Source organism: Mercurialis annua, linkage group LG8 (genome assembly GCF_937616625.2).
Source record: "Mercurialis annua linkage group LG8, ddMerAnnu1.2, whole genome shotgun sequence".
Taxonomy (NCBI): Eukaryota; Viridiplantae; Streptophyta; class Magnoliopsida; order Malpighiales; family Euphorbiaceae; genus Mercurialis; species Mercurialis annua.
In genome coordinates this window covers 39,027,766-39,045,229 of record NC_065577.1, presented here as the reverse complement: position 1 = coordinate 39,045,229, position 17,464 = coordinate 39,027,766, and the positions used below count along the sequence as shown (strand labels likewise).

General features: G+C 31.5%; 2 protein-coding genes across 3 annotated transcripts; both read right to left on the bottom strand.

The window, feature by feature from the left end:
• Nucleotides 1-12,785: 12,785 nt before the first annotated feature.
• Nucleotides 12,786-15,051, bottom strand: LOC126659504 (dof zinc finger protein DOF3.6-like). Of its 2 annotated transcripts, none has more exons than XM_050352796.2 (2): nt 14,767-15,051; nt 12,786-14,548 (listed from the first exon to the last, which is right to left on the bottom strand). In XM_050352796.2, exons 1-2 carry the CDS (start codon nt 14,818-14,820, stop codon nt 13,583-13,585), a joined length of 1,020 nt encoding a protein of 339 aa, XP_050208753.1. In that variant the 5' UTR covers nt 14,821-15,051; the 3' UTR covers nt 12,786-13,582. The 2 variants fall into 2 exon arrangements, with proteins under 2 accessions (XP_050208753.1, XP_050208752.1); XM_050352795.2 differs by having other exon boundaries at nt 12,786-14,557; nt 14,767-15,048.
• Nucleotides 15,052-15,710: 659 nt separating this feature from the next.
• On the bottom strand, nt 15,711-17,063 carry LOC126662058 (B3 domain-containing transcription factor VRN1-like). The gene is made up of 5 exons (XM_050355945.1): nt 16,971-17,063; nt 16,472-16,892; nt 16,237-16,376; nt 15,875-16,142; nt 15,711-15,787 (listed from the first exon to the last, which is right to left on the bottom strand). Exons 1-5 carry the CDS (start codon nt 17,061-17,063, stop codon nt 15,711-15,713), a joined length of 999 nt encoding a protein of 332 aa, XP_050211902.1.
• Nucleotides 17,064-17,464: the final 401 nt, after the last annotated feature.

Here is a 17,464-nt window from a genome sequence, read left to right as displayed (position 1 = left end):
TAAAACCTTTATTTATCAAAAAAAAAATCCTGAAAAATCGAATGTGCTAATCAAAAAAATATTTCATAGGTATAAATCTTGGTCAAAGCTTGTAGGCTAATATCATAATATATACTACTATTTTTTACTAAGATGTTTTGCTTAGCACCATCAATTTCTAATCCATTAATCTTTTTGTAAAGGGAGATATATTACTTAAGAATTAAGGTAGTGATTAATGGTCACATATTGATTGAAAACGTTTTTTGGTCTTTGAATAATTTTAGGGTGCCTTTTTAATCTGGTCTTAAAAGTTTGGCGTATGCAAATGTAATGTTCTCAATCAAAAATTATATCAATCCCAGTATGATTGGAACGGTTCATAAATGTTTTTTTAGATTTAATTATTGAAAAATATTTTTTTATTTGACTTCTTTATTTATGATTTAGATTTTTAAAATTGTCAATTTGAACCTATTTTTTAATTTTTAATTTCAACTGTAGCTATCTATTCAATTAAAACAGAAAAATAAATTCAGATATGCTCTTTATATTGCTTCACATTGGTCTAATTTATCTTTTTGTTTAATCATCAAAAACTCCAAATATGATTTAAATAAATTGCTACAATTGAAATTGAGAGTTGAAAATAGGTTAAAATTGACGGTCTTAAAAAATTGAGCCATAAATAAAAAATTCAAAAAAGTAAATCATTATTTTTAATAAATAAGCCTTCTTTAAAAAAATAATTTAGGTATTTTAGACATAGAAAGTTGCTTAATCCATATCGTTTAGCTATTTATGGCTCCAAAATTGCTAAATGAAACCTTCATTGTGCATGCTTTGATTTATATAATCCCTTTAATTTTTCTACATAATAAATAAAAAACTTTTAATCCCGTCAATTACGATTCAAATTTTACTAAAAAAAGTAAAACTGTTTATTTGTGAAGACAAAATTAATCATCAATTATTTATCATCAATTATTTATAGAACACCAATTGTGATGGCAATAAGACGGATCACGGAGTATCTATCAATTAATTAAACTATCATCATCATCATTAGGACTGAATGAAAATTTAGTTAAACTGAGTATCAGTTGGTTGGGGGTAAATTCAATACGAAAGTTTAACTTTCCGGAAAATAGTACTCCCTCCGTCCCAATAGAGTTGTCCACTTTGCCTTTATCACATAGTTTAAGAAAAGCAATCATTGTTTATAGTTTTTATAAAATTTTCCTTACTTTTCTTGTCATACCCCTATTTAATGTAGGGTCCACTTGCAATTTACTTTTATTAGTGGACTTTAAATAGGGGTAATATAGGAAAATTAAGTGTAAAGTTAGTTACTTTTTGAAAGTGGACAAGAGTTTTGGGACAAAAAAAATTCTCAAAGTGGACAACTCTATTGGGACGGAGGGAGTATATTATTTTTATTTGGTTCATTTTAATCAATCTATTTTTCGGGGAGTTGAAGGGTTGACTTCCCTTTAATTAGGGAAATGACTTTTCTAGCAAAACCTAGGTAAGTTCTACTTCCCTAATTAAGTTACTAATTAAAATATGAGTATAACCCTACATTTAATTAGTCAATTTAGCTATTGAAGGGTAACATTGTCTTTATATTTTAATTAATTGAAATAGAATGCAACTTCCCGAGAAGTTACTAAATGAACCAAGTAATAAAAACATTGATTCCTCCACACTAACTTCTTCAATAATTAACTTCCCGAAAAATATAATTCCCGAGAATTATACTCTTTTAAATCAAGTGAGGTCTGAATTAATTGGTCTATTTCAATTAATTAGGTTAAAAGTTTGGCTCGATTAACACATAATTAATTTGTTCATAAGTTCTTCACAAAATTTAAAAAGGAAAATAAAACAACAGAAATAAAATTAATAAATTGAAATAAATGGAAAAAGTTCAAAAGTAATGCAATGAGAATTTAAACTACTTATAGTCAAGCCAAAGTCCTAATAAATACAAACAAGGAAACATCTAATTAAATTCCCCAACTTTTGGTCTAAGACAATGTCGATTAACTTTCTTAGTTATGTCTTTTTGAACGTAGCTTTGGATTAAACTATAATGACAAAAGCAGTGTTTTAAATACCGAACTACTGGCTGAACCAGTGAAGCCACCAGTTTTTAGTTTAACCAGTTCAACCGCCGATTAAACCGGTTTAATGATATTTAAACAAATTAAAAAAAAATTAAAAATTAAGAACGGAATTAGGTTTTTGCGATAAATGTTTCTCGTTAATTCTTTTAATTCGGTTTAATAGCGGTCCAATCCGGTTTAATAGCGTTCTAATCAGTTCAGTTAGGTCTAATTCGGTTCAACCAAAATCCCGGTTGTGTATTGATTTTGAACCATACCACCGATCGGATCTCAGTTAGACCAGTTCGACCGTCCAGCCCGGTCTGATTTTTAAAACACCGGACAAAAGAACAAAAATGTGGCTCACTTTAACTAAAAAAATGGGCATAATAAAAAAAGTTAAATCTATTTAACTTTTAAATTGGTGTGATTGTACAAAAATTTAATTCTATATGTGCGTTTGTAATTTAAATTAAATATTTATTTTTTTATAATATTATTTTAATTAGACAATTTCATGTAATTTTATCCACTTATTTCAATCAATATTATTTTTTTAATCTTTCACCTTGGTATATATAAATCAAATTTGCTTTATTTACCCCTTCTTATCATTTTTAGCTTCAAAACTTTTTTTGCTTCAACCGTCGAAAATTAGAAAATTTAAAATTAAAATTTAATGCTATTTTTAATTTTTTAGATTAGAAGATCAATTTTAAAATTTTAAAAAATGAATTTTACTAATTACAGAATTAGTATATAAATTCAACTTAGAAATAGGACAATTAAATTTATTAGAAAAAATTTGGACGATATTGCAATCAAAGAATAAAATTAGAGTATTAAACTAAAAACTAAAAAGTCTGGTTTAAATTATAAACACACGCAGAGGTTTATATTTGTTTACAATAAGCTTTTAATTTTGATAATTTAAATTCATTATATAAATCATTAATTTTTTTTGTGTAATATTATAAACTATTCAATTAACGTGTGACATAATGCATTGCAAAATTAGTCTTGATAGTCAAATTGATGAGTAAAATCAGTGTTTTAAAACTGAATCATTGGTCAAACCGATAAGGCCTTTAGTTTTTGGTTCAACAAGTTCAAACGGTTTAATCACTATTCAATAAAAAAAATTTAAAAATATGAAATTAGCGACGGATTTTAGATTTTTAGCGACAAATTTTTCCTTCGTTAATTATCGCTGCCAATTCAATCATCGGTTCACCGTTTTAATTACCGGTTCAATTTGGTTCTTCCGGTTTGGTCGGGTTCAACCAAAATTTTGGTTGTTGCTGTTGGCCGGTTTTCGATTTAACTTGTTCAACTTGTCAATTTGGTCCGATTTTTAAAACACTATGTAAACTACGAAATAAAGAGGAAATCTGAAAACATGAACATATATAAATTTTACTAATTCATCACTGAAAATACTAAAAAATATATTTTAATTAATTAATAAATAAATAAAATCACTATTAAAATTGGATAAAAATTTAAAATAAGCTTTAAAATACTGAATTCTTTATACTTGTATTTTAAAAATCAAACCGTGCGATGGCCGAACCTATTTCAAATTTAGAAGACAAATTTTTGGATTACGGACGAAATTATATGTCGCTAATTCTTTACGCCCGGTTCAATTACCGGTTCTCCCATATCAATCCGGTCCAATGTGGTTGGATCGAACAACTGGCTGTTTTTTTTTCATTCAGACAGACGGTCTGGTCCGGTTCTTTAATTAATGCTCTAAACTATTATGCAAAAGAGATATACAGTATTTAGTCTCCTTCCTGTCATATTATGAAATGTGTATATAGCTAGGTAGATTGTTGCATGAATATTTAACATGCATTAGTTTTTGTACGAAGGATCATTTTACCCCCTGAACTTGGCACAAAGTATCAAAAACGTCCAAATTGAAAAAACCGGATCACTTATACCCTAAACTTGGCAAAACCGGTTCAAAAACACCCTTTTTGCTGACGTGGCACTTAATTGGAGAGTGGGATTTATAAAAATCATAACTAAATTTTAGGTATCTTTTAATACCTTTTTCAAAAAAAAATCAATTTTTTTTCTTTCTCTTCAACATCCAAAACCGATCAAACCACCACCCTCTTCCTCCACCTCCACTGTCTACCACCCAAAACCGACAACCACCGCCCCAAACCGACCAACCACCCCCTGAAGCTGTCGGATCGTCTCCGTTGAGAGACGAACTCGTTCGTCTCTCAACAGAGACAGATCTGTCTCTGTTGAGAGACAAACCCAGATGGGTTTGTCTCTCAACGGAGACAAACCGTCGTCTCCGTTGAGAGACGAACCCATCTGGTTCGTCTCTCAACGGAGACGACAAGCTGCGTCTCTGTGAGAGACGAGCTCGTCGTCTCTCACAGAGACGAGCTTCGTCGTCTCTGTGAGAGACGGCGAGATCCGTCTCTCACAGAGACGAGTTCGTTGTCTCTGTGAGAGACGGATCTCGCCGTCTCTCACAGAGACGGCGATGAGCAGCTGCCGGTGAAGAAACCGGCAGCTGCTCATCGGTTTTTTTTTAAATGAATTTTGTTTTGTAAAAAATACATAAAGATCCTTCATATTTTTGGTTAATAAAATTTGATATATAAAGTTTTAAAATTAATTTGATTTTTTTAATTATTATGGATTAATTTGAAAAATAGATAAAATTTAGGATCATTTTAATCTTTTTTCCATTAAAAACCACCTAATACCGGAGAGTGTATCTCACTCTCTTGGGTGAGAGTGGGGAGGGTGGTTTTTGTACCATTTTTAACAAGTTCAGGGTAAAAGTGATCCCGTTTTGCTAATTTGGACGTTTTTGATACTTTGTGCCAAGTTCAGGGGGTAAAATGATCCTTCGTTCATTAGTTTTTAGTACAAAGGTCATTTCTTTGAATGAAAATTTAGTGCTACTTTACACAAAAATTCCACTAATGTCTCTATATGGTAGATGATGCAATAGAAGACCATTCATATAAAAATACAATCAACCACGTAAGTGGGGAAAAAATCAATTGATAATAAAATCACGAAAATTATGATGATAATAGGGTTAATTACGTATAAAATTACCATCTGTATACAAATTTCAAAAAAAATACGACCTTTAAAACGTGTCAATTCAGAATATCAATTTTTTTATTTCTTTTCAAAAACAACATGGATATATTTTTAGGTAAAATTTTGCTGACTTAGACACCCGATATGAGTGCCACGTATCATATCACGTCAGCGAAAACACCAATTTTTAATGTGTCCATGTTGGTTTTGAAAAAAAATGAAAAGTGGTGTCCTGAATTGCCACGTTTTAAATTAGGTCGTGTTATTTTTAAAATTTTATGTAAGGTGATGATTTTATATATAATTAACCCATGACAATAACAAGACGACATACTTAAATATATATGTATAGCAATCTAAAATTCCTTCACTGATTTTTTTATCAACATGAATTGATTGAACCAAAAGATAAGAAGATAATCAATTAAAAAAAGTTTATTGCACTATCTATTCTTGACATGAACTTGAAAGCTATCATGATTTATGACCAAAATAGTCGCATTCTCTCATTGATTGGGAAGAACTTTTGAGTATAGTATGATGGAAACATCATCTTGGATATTAATAGTGAAAAATATAAAAATAAAAAGGATGAATTAATTCATAACCTTAGAATTTAGATGAATAAAGCGTCTGATCCATAATTATAGGCTAATAATCAACTATGGACACTCACTTTTAAGTCTATTTATAATAAATCCCTAAATTTTAAAAACACTCAGTAAACCGCCCAAGTTACGTGGTGGCGCTCACTAACCTCCTTCCACCCAAAAATTTGTTAACACCATCAAAAATAGTGAGTTGTCACTCTAAAATAAAAAAATAAATTGGCGGCGCTAGACTTGATAATTCATGTCTGCGGGTCATTAACGGGTCAGACCCGTTTAGACACGAAAACGAAAAGTCTAAACACGAACAGGATACAATTATTAATCAGATTTGATATAGAAAATTCTACAGCCACCCACATGAATATTACACAAGTTACACAATACGACACGTATAAACATGTTTATCTAAACGTGTTAACCAATCGACCCGCTTAAAGTGACACATGTAAATCCATATAATTATTTAAATACGTTTTATAATTTATTTAATATAATACTAAAAGAAGCGCTACTATATTTTGAAATAAATACTATACTAATTATATATAACTATAAAAAAAAAGTTAAGAATTTCATAATATTTTTTAAAAATAATTAATATTTAATTAAAAATAGTTAATCATGTTTAAACGTATTTAAACAGGATATGCGTACATAGCCCATTTTAAACACGAAATTAATTGTGTCATAACGGGTTGACCCGTTTATGATCCAAACCTATTACATAAAACTCAAACTCGTTTAACTTCGTGTCGTGTCGTGTCGTATCATTTAATCGTGTCGTGTCATAAAATTGACAGGTCTAGGCGGCTTCATGTCAGCTGTCACGCCATTAAAATAGCCCCAAAACTTTAAAATACCCAAATACTCCTAAAACTATTAAGATTCAATAAAAAAACAAAAAATTTAACCCAACCAAACTCAATTCAATTAAACCCAACCAAATCACCTACAGCCACCCACCGTCGCCACCACTCACTGTCGCCACCATCCACCCGGACGCTACTAGATATGATTAAAATTGTAATTTTAAATTTGCATGTATTGTGAACACTAAATTATGCTGCAACACTCGCAAGCAGTTGCTGATGGACTCTGGTCGTGTCTCCCGGGCTATTCGATATATCTTCCGAAAGAGCTAGTTCGCAAATGGGGCAACATGGCGCTTTCTGACTACAGACTAGAGAGAGTACTATTTTCAAGAGTTTTAGGTGATTCAGTTTTACTACTAGTATTCATATGTTTTTTGGAAAGAAAAAAACATTAACTTACACCTGTTATTTAAAATTTGCAGAATAACTTCTAATGGGATTAGTCAGCCTTCAACGAGGACGTCATCAGACACGTCTTCATGAGGTACGCGACTACACGCTACAAAGACAAGACCACAAGATGAAGAACGCGAACTCCAGGAACATCTCTGTGAGCCAGGAGATCTGGGACGGGTGGACTGCATTATGGGGTTCAGAGAATGCAAAAATAAAGTCCCAGACCGCCCGAGCTAATCAGATGAGCGAGCCGACGGCCCTCGGCTCTGGACCTGTTCGCCATACAGGGGGGTCTCGCTCAACCCTCAAGCATATGTATGTGCTGGTTTGTTTCTGAATCATATAATTAAATTTGTAAATTACGTTGTTTTTTTATTTACACACTAATCAATTTGTCTGTATTTCTGGTAGGCTAAGGAGCCAGGTTGCAAGCGGAATGCAGTGGAGCTGTACAGCTGCCTTCACTCCACGAAGGCTAATAAGAGGCCTGTTGACAAGCGGGCTCAGAACATGATTGTATGTTTGATAAACTAGTAAGTCTTTCAAATATTTTGGTCCGCTTAAGTGTTAGATTAGGTTAGATTATAGTTTGTTTGAATTGAATAAGTAAATGCGAGTTTAAGTTGGTTGACACTAAGTTTAATAAAATAGTAATTCTTTCAAATATTTTGGTCTGCTTATGTTATATTAGAGTTTGTTTGAATGGAATAGGTAAATGATAGTTTAGGTTGATTGAAATTGTTTGTTGGTTGTTTGCATATTGTAGTTTTCTTGCCGGACTTTCCTAAAAAATGGGCGATGCTCATATTATAGAGAAAATGTTGCTGAAATTTCATTAAAAATTAGGATTACATTTATATGTTATGCCTAGTGAACTGTTATATTGTATACACTAATATGTTTTCAATTTTTTTGTAGGACGCGATTGCTCAGAAGCTTGTTGTTGCGTCCCATATGACGCCTGGAGAGGATAGCTCGAGTTCAGCGGATGTGGACAAGACCTAGCTATTTTCGGACATCGAGGGCGTCACAAGAAGCATCGTGTGTACGGGATTGGTTCGGCGACTAGTAGGTATGCGTCCACGAGTAGCAGGGCGAGTGGCAGCTCCTCGCGGTCACAACAGTCAGACGAGAAGGTCGAGCGCTGTGTTCAGGAGCGGATGGCCGCACTAGAGCGTCAGTAGCAGGCCGGCCAGGACAAGCGGATGGCCGCTCTTATCCTTGCGGAGCTCGCGAAGATGATGCCTACCCTTGCTGTTGAGTTCCACCCACAGCGCCCCCCACCCCGTCAAACAATGATGATACTACGGCCCTTTACTGTGTTTTTAGCTTCTTCTTTTTTCGGGTTTCATTTCAGTTTTTTGCGTTTTATAGATGATTTTATAAATACTGTATATAACAGCTTTATATCGACATGATAAAACGGCAAAATTCTGTCGGGGCTGCCTGATTCTAGCGACGGAATGTATTGTTGAACGACGGATGTATCTGTGAGACAGAATGCAGGTTTTGCGACGGATTTATCCGTCCCAAAAGACACAAATCCGTCGCTATAATGTCTCCAACTCTGTCTCAGGAGTTGACAATTGGCGACATATTGTATATGTTTTTGCGACAGATGGTATGTTGCTACTTCGACGATGGACACGACCTTGCGTCACAAAATCTGTTTGCGACCGTTTTGGTTGCGATGAACATTGTTTGTCGCTAATCCGCCGCTAACACGGATTAGCGACGGATTATAGGTGATTAGTGACGGAAAGTTCCGTCGCTAATCACTTGTATTTTAGTAATGTCGATTGTTGTTAGCGCAACAAAAATAAACAAGGAAAAAAGGAACAATTATACAAGATTTACGTGATTCGATTAATACGATCTACATCTACAGCAAAGAGAGGATTTTATTCTATATATTTGTAGTGAGTTTACAATGGAGTTATCACTACTATTTATAATAAACTCTTCAGTTATAATTTAAATTTTAATCCATTAAAAAATATACTTTTAATCCTAATAGAAAATCAATTGCCAAAAATAAAATTAATACCTTAATTGTAATATAAAATCAAAAGGTCAATATGAACCATAACTCAACAATGATTTATAAAAAGAATACAAGAAATGAGGTACTAATTTGAAGTTAAATGTGTAGAATACAGTTTAGATGTCAATCAATTTCTAAAGCAAAATGGGAGTAATAGTCTTTTTTTTGGGAAAACAGGTGTCTAGAAATGAGAAAGAATCTAAAGAAAATAGATGATTGAGTACATACATGTGGGGGAACGTGAGAGCCTGAAATTAATAGAGAAGCATCAAATTGGGAATCTGATAGTCTTAAAGAGAAAAAGAAAAAGATAAAGAAAAAGAGAAGTAATAACCCTCTCTTTCTAAACCCAAAGCTGCCATCAAAACTTACTCACGCCTATATACTATTACTATTTCATTACATGTGCCCATCAACCATATATATATAATAAACCTCAATGATAATAATACTATACCCTATATTGTTTTGAAAACATTATACTAGAGATATACATAATTTTGTTTGTATTTGTTATTTTAGTCCCCGGATTGTTATTTTACTAGGAAAAATAACTTCAAATATTCATAATGTTTTGACAGTTTGGCTCGCTAATTTTACCATTTAGACAATTATATTCAAACCCTACTTAGTCCGACGTGGATTACCTTGATAGGTTAAAAAGGAAAGAAAAAATTTATTGTTGTGATTGATTTGAAAAATAAATATAATTGTTCCAACTTTTTAGATTGACAGACCTCATTGTCAAGTTTTTTTTTGAAAAAAATAAATTTCTCGACATGGTTAGAATTATGAATATTATGAATTTAGTTATTTATCTATTTTTAAACTATTATCTCAACTTTTTAAAATGTATCAAAGTAGTGGTACTTTTGGGTATTTTCAATTACTTATATTACTGAAAAGGCCAAAGATAATTTTAAATTATGCTGATACGATTTGTCATTTTAATTTCACATAGATATATATGTGTTATTAATTATTCATACACACTGTTATGATTAGAGTTTTTTTTATCTAAATTTTATTTATGGATTCAGCCAATTAAATATTAAAAAAATTATATATTTTTACTAATATTTTATTTTCTAATATTCGATTTGTTTGAGTTTATGAATACAGTATAGATTCCGCCTAGATAAAAAAAATCATTTTATATATAAATATGGTAACAAAATGAAATTGAATAATAGTATATTATAACAGGAAATATAATTTTAAAAAAATTGTAATACCAATATAAAGAACATAAAAGTACTGAAGTATCAAATTCATAAAATTAAGACACTATTTATATAAGTTTTTCTTGGATTTCCGAGGTTTTTCTTCTTCAAGATCAAGAGTCTTCTACTTGTATCTTTATTTTTCTGATCGTTTATGTTTTTGATGATAATTTCTTTGAATCAACCAATTTGGGATCACCTATCTAATCTGTACCTTACAAACAACCGACCAAAAAAACGATATCCCCAGTCATTGTTTTACTCTAACATCCACTTATAACTTCTGCTTTTAGGGTTTGCTTTATTCCTTCTTGTTTCAAACAGTCTTGGTTACTGCAAAAAGCAGATCCAAAACCCAGATTCCATTCTCTTATTTTATTATATCTCTAAAAGATTAACACTTTAATGACATCATAATTCTCTCTTAAAAACATTAATATTATAGATGTGGTCACATTGGTAAGCTGTTAAGTCTTATATTTAGGGTTTTATTGGAATTTGGAACAGTTAATGTTAGATATGGGAGCCACTGTCTCGACTAATTCGAATCGAGTCGAATAGGACATTGTAAGACGATACAGCTCTCTCGGGTTTGTTTTTTCATATCACTCTATATTCAGATATCGAATATGAGACTTCCGTTGAAAAGATATAGGACTTTTCATTTTAAATTGTTTCTTTTAGTTTTTTTTTTAATTTTGATCATATGGGGAATAGTATTTGTCTGACAAAATGAATTTATCTATCCATAACTTTAGTCTGTTTGTTGATGATTTTGAAATTTTGCTAAGTTTGGACTATTATTTTTTCGATTTCTACTAGAGATATCCACGACCTGTTGCATATGGCAATGCTTCAAGCCAGCTTTACATGAGTTGTGAATATATTTAGAATAAATGATGGATTAAATTGATGAAATTTAAAAGTTATGATATGTTTTCCAAATAAACTAAAGTTTTACTACACATTTGTCTATTTAATTTGTTGGCTTTTGATAGCTAAAATTTGAGAATCCTGTACTAAGATTTTTAAGTCTTTTTATTTGCATGGATTTGAGTGTGATTTTGACCTTATCTCAGCTACTTATAGTCTATATTAATTTTCCTGTAATTCTACTAACTATGAGTTTGAAACTGTCATATACAACAAACAAGTACTCAATATTTTTGGTCAATATCCCATAATTGTATAATCATTTTTAGTCCTCCAAACATAACAAAACAAACAAGTGCGTCCTCATTCATGCTTTCTAAACTAGTTTTACTTCTTTCTCTCTCTACATTTTGATTTCAATGCATAAATGAAAAGGAGTACAAATTTAATTAGATATGTTCAAACAGATTTAATGTTCTAGGGTTGGTGAAAAAAAATTAAATAACTAACTTGGTTTTAAAAAAATCCTAAAATGAATGGACCAATCAATAAAATGTAGGTTTTTCAAAATTTGTCAAATTGCCAATAAGGCAGAGCGTAAACGGTAATAAGCGTTATATAGTATTTTACTAAGATCGTTAGTTTAATTCCTCCCACAAACTCTTTCATCTCCAATAATAATAAAAAAATTGAGTTAATATTTTTATCTATCTACAACTATAACTTGTTATCATAATTTTAAAACTTTACCATTAGTCTATTATGTTTTAACCTTTACCAAATAATATTTATAACTCATTTAGAATTGCCATGATACAATTATCTCACTTTGCATATACAGCATCATAACACATTAAGTAGGTACCTTTAAATTAATTATGGATATATTTGTCTGCACTAAAAAAATGATAGATCAAACTTGTAAAATTTTAAAATTAGGCAAAATGTATTTATCAACCCACAACTATTGTGATTTTCCAATATACCATAATTTTTGAATTTTGTCAATTTGATCCGTCATTTATTCGATATTTGCCAAATATATTCAAGGCTCAAAACCTTTATATAGTTGGCAAACCTCTATAGTTGTGGGTAGATAAGTTTATTTGGCTTAAAATTATGATATATTTAGCAAACGAGCAATAATTATTCGTGCATAAATTCATTTTACTCATATATATTACAAACTATATCTCTTTCTTGCATGGTAATAATTAAAGTGGAAACATGTAAAAGAATGCATGTACAACTCAATTATACCAATTCAAGCTCAACATAAAAAGAATTAGCTTGCTTTCTGTATTGGCCTAAAAGAGCATAAATGTGAAATTTTCTTTCAGAATTTTACATCTGAAAATGTATATATAATATCCAGTAAGATTAATGCAGGGTACATGAAGAGACTAATTTCCTTTTGCTAATTATAATTAGCATATAAGATGAACTTTTAAATCCAAACTGATTACTCAATAACATACAATGACCAATAAATTTTTCTAAAAAAACAAATTAAGAAAGAAGAATGCTCCATAGGAATATATAAAATGCTAAATTTAACTAAAAGATAGAAAGAATTAGATAATTTTCACAAATTACAATTGAAAAGCATATACTATTATACTTGGAACAGTGCAATAGATCAAATACATCTATATATCACATAACTTTTTTTCATGTCAGATATACCCAAAATATCCAATTACTCCACATACACCCTGCTTTAGTAAACATGCATAACAATAGAATACAAAATATGATTTAACCCCCCCAAAATACAAAAAAGAGCAAGCAAATATATTTCAAGACTAGAAAAAACCTACCGTTTTTCTAATTTCTTTGATCAGTAGACCAATGAGATCAATTTCCTTGATTAATTTCTGATCCACCCTTCTGATTTATCAACATCACCTTCATCCAACTCGAATTCAGAACTTCCAAAATTATAGCATCCCATCAAGAGTTAAATATTTTTGCGGTTATCCAATTATACTACATTTATAAAACGATTACCGACATTCAATTTGTTATACTTCGCTAACTCAATATTCCTTTTTTCTAAGAACGGAAGGTTACCATTCAATTCAGGTCAAATTTTGTCTATGTGGGAGCCGGATATGTCACTTGGCTGACGGATTGCTACATAGACAAAATTTAGCCGTAATTGATCGGGTAACCTCACATTATTTGAAAAATAAATATTGGATTATCAAAATGTAATAAATTAAATGTTAGTAACCAGTATGTAAAAGTAGTATATTTAAATAACCGCAAAATATTTAATCCGTCCTATCAACGGGTTGAAAATTGAAATTCTTCGACCTTACCGAATTTTCCTCAATGCAAGAATCTGTGCATCGATGCAAAATGATCAATTTCTTGCTTGACAAAATCACAAAAGATGGCTTGTAGAAGATGAAGTGAAGCCAGGAAGATCAGTCCATGCATTATTATTATTATTATTGCCACCCCAATATTGATGATCATTTCCTGAAATATTAAAAAAATTCTTTGACAAATTCAGTCCTTGATGATTATTTTCTTCCATTTTAACCGATGAAACCCTATTCTCCAATGGCTTATTGGACCGAATAAGCTGACCAACATTATAATTTGATGGCTGATCAACTCCCTCACCTTCAAATTGATACAATCCGGTCATTGGTTGCTCTAAATTACTCAAAAATGGAAATTGTTGAAATCTCCATTGATCAACAAGTCCACTAGATAAAACACCGCCGCCACCGCTGCCGCCAGCCGAGCTAGTAATACCAATCTGAAACTCCATTCCACCGCCGGCTGTCCCCGTGGCGGCGACCGGAGGCTGAATTCCATTAAAATTTAACCCTAAATCAGCAGAATTGAAGTCATTAAGATGATGCAAAGGAGGCAAAATTGGCAAGTGCTGATGTGGATGATGAGGTGGCATATTGTGCCCTAAAATATCATTTGCGCAACCATTAGAAATAAGTCCACTACTTGAAGTTGAACCAGAAGCTTTAGATGGAGACTTTGATCTATTACTACTTTTACTTCTTTTATTTCTTCTACAACCGCCGCCGACCGGTACGCTTCTCAGAGCGCCGCCTCTAGTCCAGTATCTCCGGCAAGTCTTGCAAAAGTGTCTCGGCTGAGAAAGGCTGTAATTATTAAAGTAACAAAATTTTGTATTTGTTGATTCACATCTTGGACATTTAAGAGCTACTTCCGGTTGTGGTACTTTAGCCATTCTTGCCCTTTCCGCCATCGAACCGGGCCTCATCGAACCGGTATTTTCACCACCAGAGCCGCCAGCCGGCGGCCCTGGCGGCGGAGGTGGTGGAAGTTGAAGGCCTTCTCCTCCAGCTCCTCCTTGTTGCTGCAAAGACTGAAAAATTAAACATAAATTTAGATTGACAAATTTATCCAAAACAAAAAAAACCAAATACTAGTATATTCAAGAAATTAAAGATAGAATAAAATTAAAGAAGCATATTATATAAGAATATTATGTTCATATCTTTTGCTTGCTCTTTTTTGGTGAAGAAGCTATGAAAAATATACAGAAAAAACAAAAGAAATAATGAAAATAAAAACCTGATGCCAGTTGGGTGGATCTAGATAGACTGAATTAATGGATGAGAAGACCATGGTTTTAATTTTTTTTTTCTCTTTTGGAAAGGTTAATGGATTTTTTTTTCTTTTTAGATTTATTTTCTTTTGAATGATATGGTGGAGAATCACATCAAGAAGCTAAGAGAGTTGCAGAGAAAGAAGTAGTGATGATAAAGAAGAGGAGAGTCTGTGTTTCTTTAAATCTTTCTCTTTAGCTCTTTTTGTTTTATTAAAATTTTTAGGGTTTGAAAGGAATGAAATGAAACTATTTACTTTTATTTTTTAAATTTTCTTAACATGTAAGCTTCTTCTTTGATTTTATACTGTTTTACAATAAAAAGTGATTAGTGGCCATGCATGTATGACTAGGAGTTTGTGAAAACCGGACCGGACTGAATCAAATCAAAATAGTAAAAGTGATTCGGCTATTGAGAGAATATGGTTTGATTTGGCTTACATTCTTGCAAATGTTTGATTTTTGATTGGGTTAAAATAATTTAAAAATTAAAATAACCGAAAAATTGAGAAAAATTAAACTAATAAAAGTAATATAAATTTTCTAAATTTTTTTTTTATATATATATATATAAGAAATGTTTTTAGATAATAAATTTTTAATGTTTAAATTAATTTTGTATAATAATTAGAAAAATTAATAAATAGAATTTTAACTGAACCAATCTAATTATCTGGTTTGGTGTCAGTTTAATTTTGTACTAATAATTTGGTTCAGTTTGGAAATTTTGTACCATAGTTTGGTTTAGTTTGCAAATTTATATTTTGGTTTAGTTTTAATTTCGGCTGATTTTAAACCGAACCGAGCCTATGGATGCACAACCCTACATGGATGTTTAAAGAACTAAAAAGTTAAATAGAGAGAAGGCAACCCTAATTAAGTTTAAGGTTAATTAGTAAATAATTAGTATTTAATTAGAATAATGATGAGCAGAATTAAAAAAGGGCAAAGTAAAGTGGGTCTTGGTGGGGGTAGTCATGGGTGGGACTGCAAAAACAATATATTTTTTCAGAAACATAAACAAAATGCGGAAATATAAGACTGTAGAAGTATCGGTATAACTCATATACTTACCAAGTGATGTGCTCTTGGCAGCTTCTTCGATATGTCGAAAAATGGCGACTTTCAATATCGTATTAGCACAATCAATCAGTTCAAAGACACAAACATCTCCGATTTCCAAACTATTTCCGATTGCAAATTTTCTCCAACCTTGACCAATATACGCTGACGAGGCGTAGCACTTGTACTCAACAGACCATAAATTTCCATCAGCAGTACTAAGTGTAGCACTGCCTTGCGGCTTGTTGAAAAAATTCTTCACAAAGCTTGCTGGTAAAGTCTACCAAAACAATTACATTTTGATCAAAATTTACAATCCTGAGAAAGAATCAAAATTTAGAATTTTAAACAAAGTTTGAAATCGAAATGTTTACCAGTCTATAGTTATTACCACAGTGAAGAAAAGTTGGCTGCATTGCAACCATGAAGTAAGGATTTTCAGAGTTAAAATTAGAGGCTGCTCTTTTAATTGCTTCAGCTTTTTCCTGAGGTGTCAATGATTTTGCTCTATTTCCTACAAAAATCAAGAATTCAAGATTAATTAATTAATCTGCAAAAATTTATAAAATCAAGAATTTATAATAACTGTTTTCTGCAAAAATTGCATACCTGTGGACATCTCTAGCTTGATTTTCTTATTAGGAGGCTGAGGAAATAAAATTGGTGATTTTCTTATTTTGTGATTCAAGATCTCAACAGAAACATCACTTTCAGTTTCTTGACGAATCTCTTTCGTGAGATTAACTTCTGCATTGTTTCTGCTGGCGATATCTAACGGATAATCTATTTCTAACGTACTCGTATCGAATATCGTTACATTGAATTCAGAATTCAGATTGAATTGAAAAACTAGAAAGGAGCCATAAGCTATAGAGTAATACTTCACAAACTCTTGCCAGCCATTCTGAAACCAAATCTCACCATCACATTTTGTTAATTCTATTTTCCATTTCGCACCACTTGGAACTTTCAGGACTATGGAATTTGGCAGATTGTTTCCGTAGAGTCTGACAAATTTTCTTGGAATGTACTGCATACAGTTATAAAGAAAATTATGTTTCCATGATCAAGAAATGATTAAAGAAAAAATAAAAAAAATACTACTTACAAGGTTTCGATGATCAAGAATTATCTTGAAAAAATGGGGTGTGTTTGATGTGAACATCAGTCTGCCGCCGTCTCTTGAAGGACAAGAATTCATTAGGAAACTAAAGAATCAGTTTGTTGCTCTGTAATGAGTAATGAGTAGTGAGTGAAAATATTATTTTGACGATTCATTAGCTATAATCTTTAATACTACTAATTACAGAACCAACATGTTGCCATGGAATATGAAACAGTTGTTTGGGAAACCAAAAGGTTTCGCCAATTAAAATGTGGCATTACTAAATTTCTAATCTCATAACCGAAAGGTTTCTAAGGAAATTAAAATGTTTATGGGTCGGTTTGGTTTGGTTTGGAATCGACTGAACTCGACCAAACTAAAACTTTTTAAATATTTGAACCGAACCAAACCAAAAGTTTCGCTCAAATTGAGACTGAACCAGACCAAATTATTTGGTCGGTTCGGTTAAAAAATTTGGTTTTTACTTTTTTTTAATA

What these genes read in the sequence shown, in the direction of transcription:
- LOC126662058 (XM_050355945.1), bottom strand. Translation starts at nt 17,063, where the DNA reads ATGAATTCTTGTCCTTCAAGAGACGGCGGCAGACTGATGTTCACATCA. An exon ending in CAAGCTAGAGATGTCCACAG is followed by an intron (nt 16,377 to 16,471) that starts GTATGCAATTTT and finishes TGATTTTTGTAG; the next exon opens with GAAATAGAGCAAAATCATTG. An exon ending in TGCCAAGAGCACATCACTTG is followed by an intron (nt 15,788 to 15,874) that starts GTAAGTATATGA and finishes TTGTTTTTGCAG; the next exon opens with TCCCACCCATGACTACCCCC.
- LOC126659504 (XM_050352795.2), bottom strand. Translation starts at nt 14,820, where the DNA reads ATGGTCTTCTCATCCATTAATTCAGTCTATCTAGATCCACCCAACTGG. An exon ending in ATCCACCCAACTGGCATCAG is followed by an intron (nt 14,558 to 14,766) that starts GTTTTTATTTTC and finishes TTAATTTTTCAG; the next exon opens with TCTTTGCAGCAACAAGGAGG.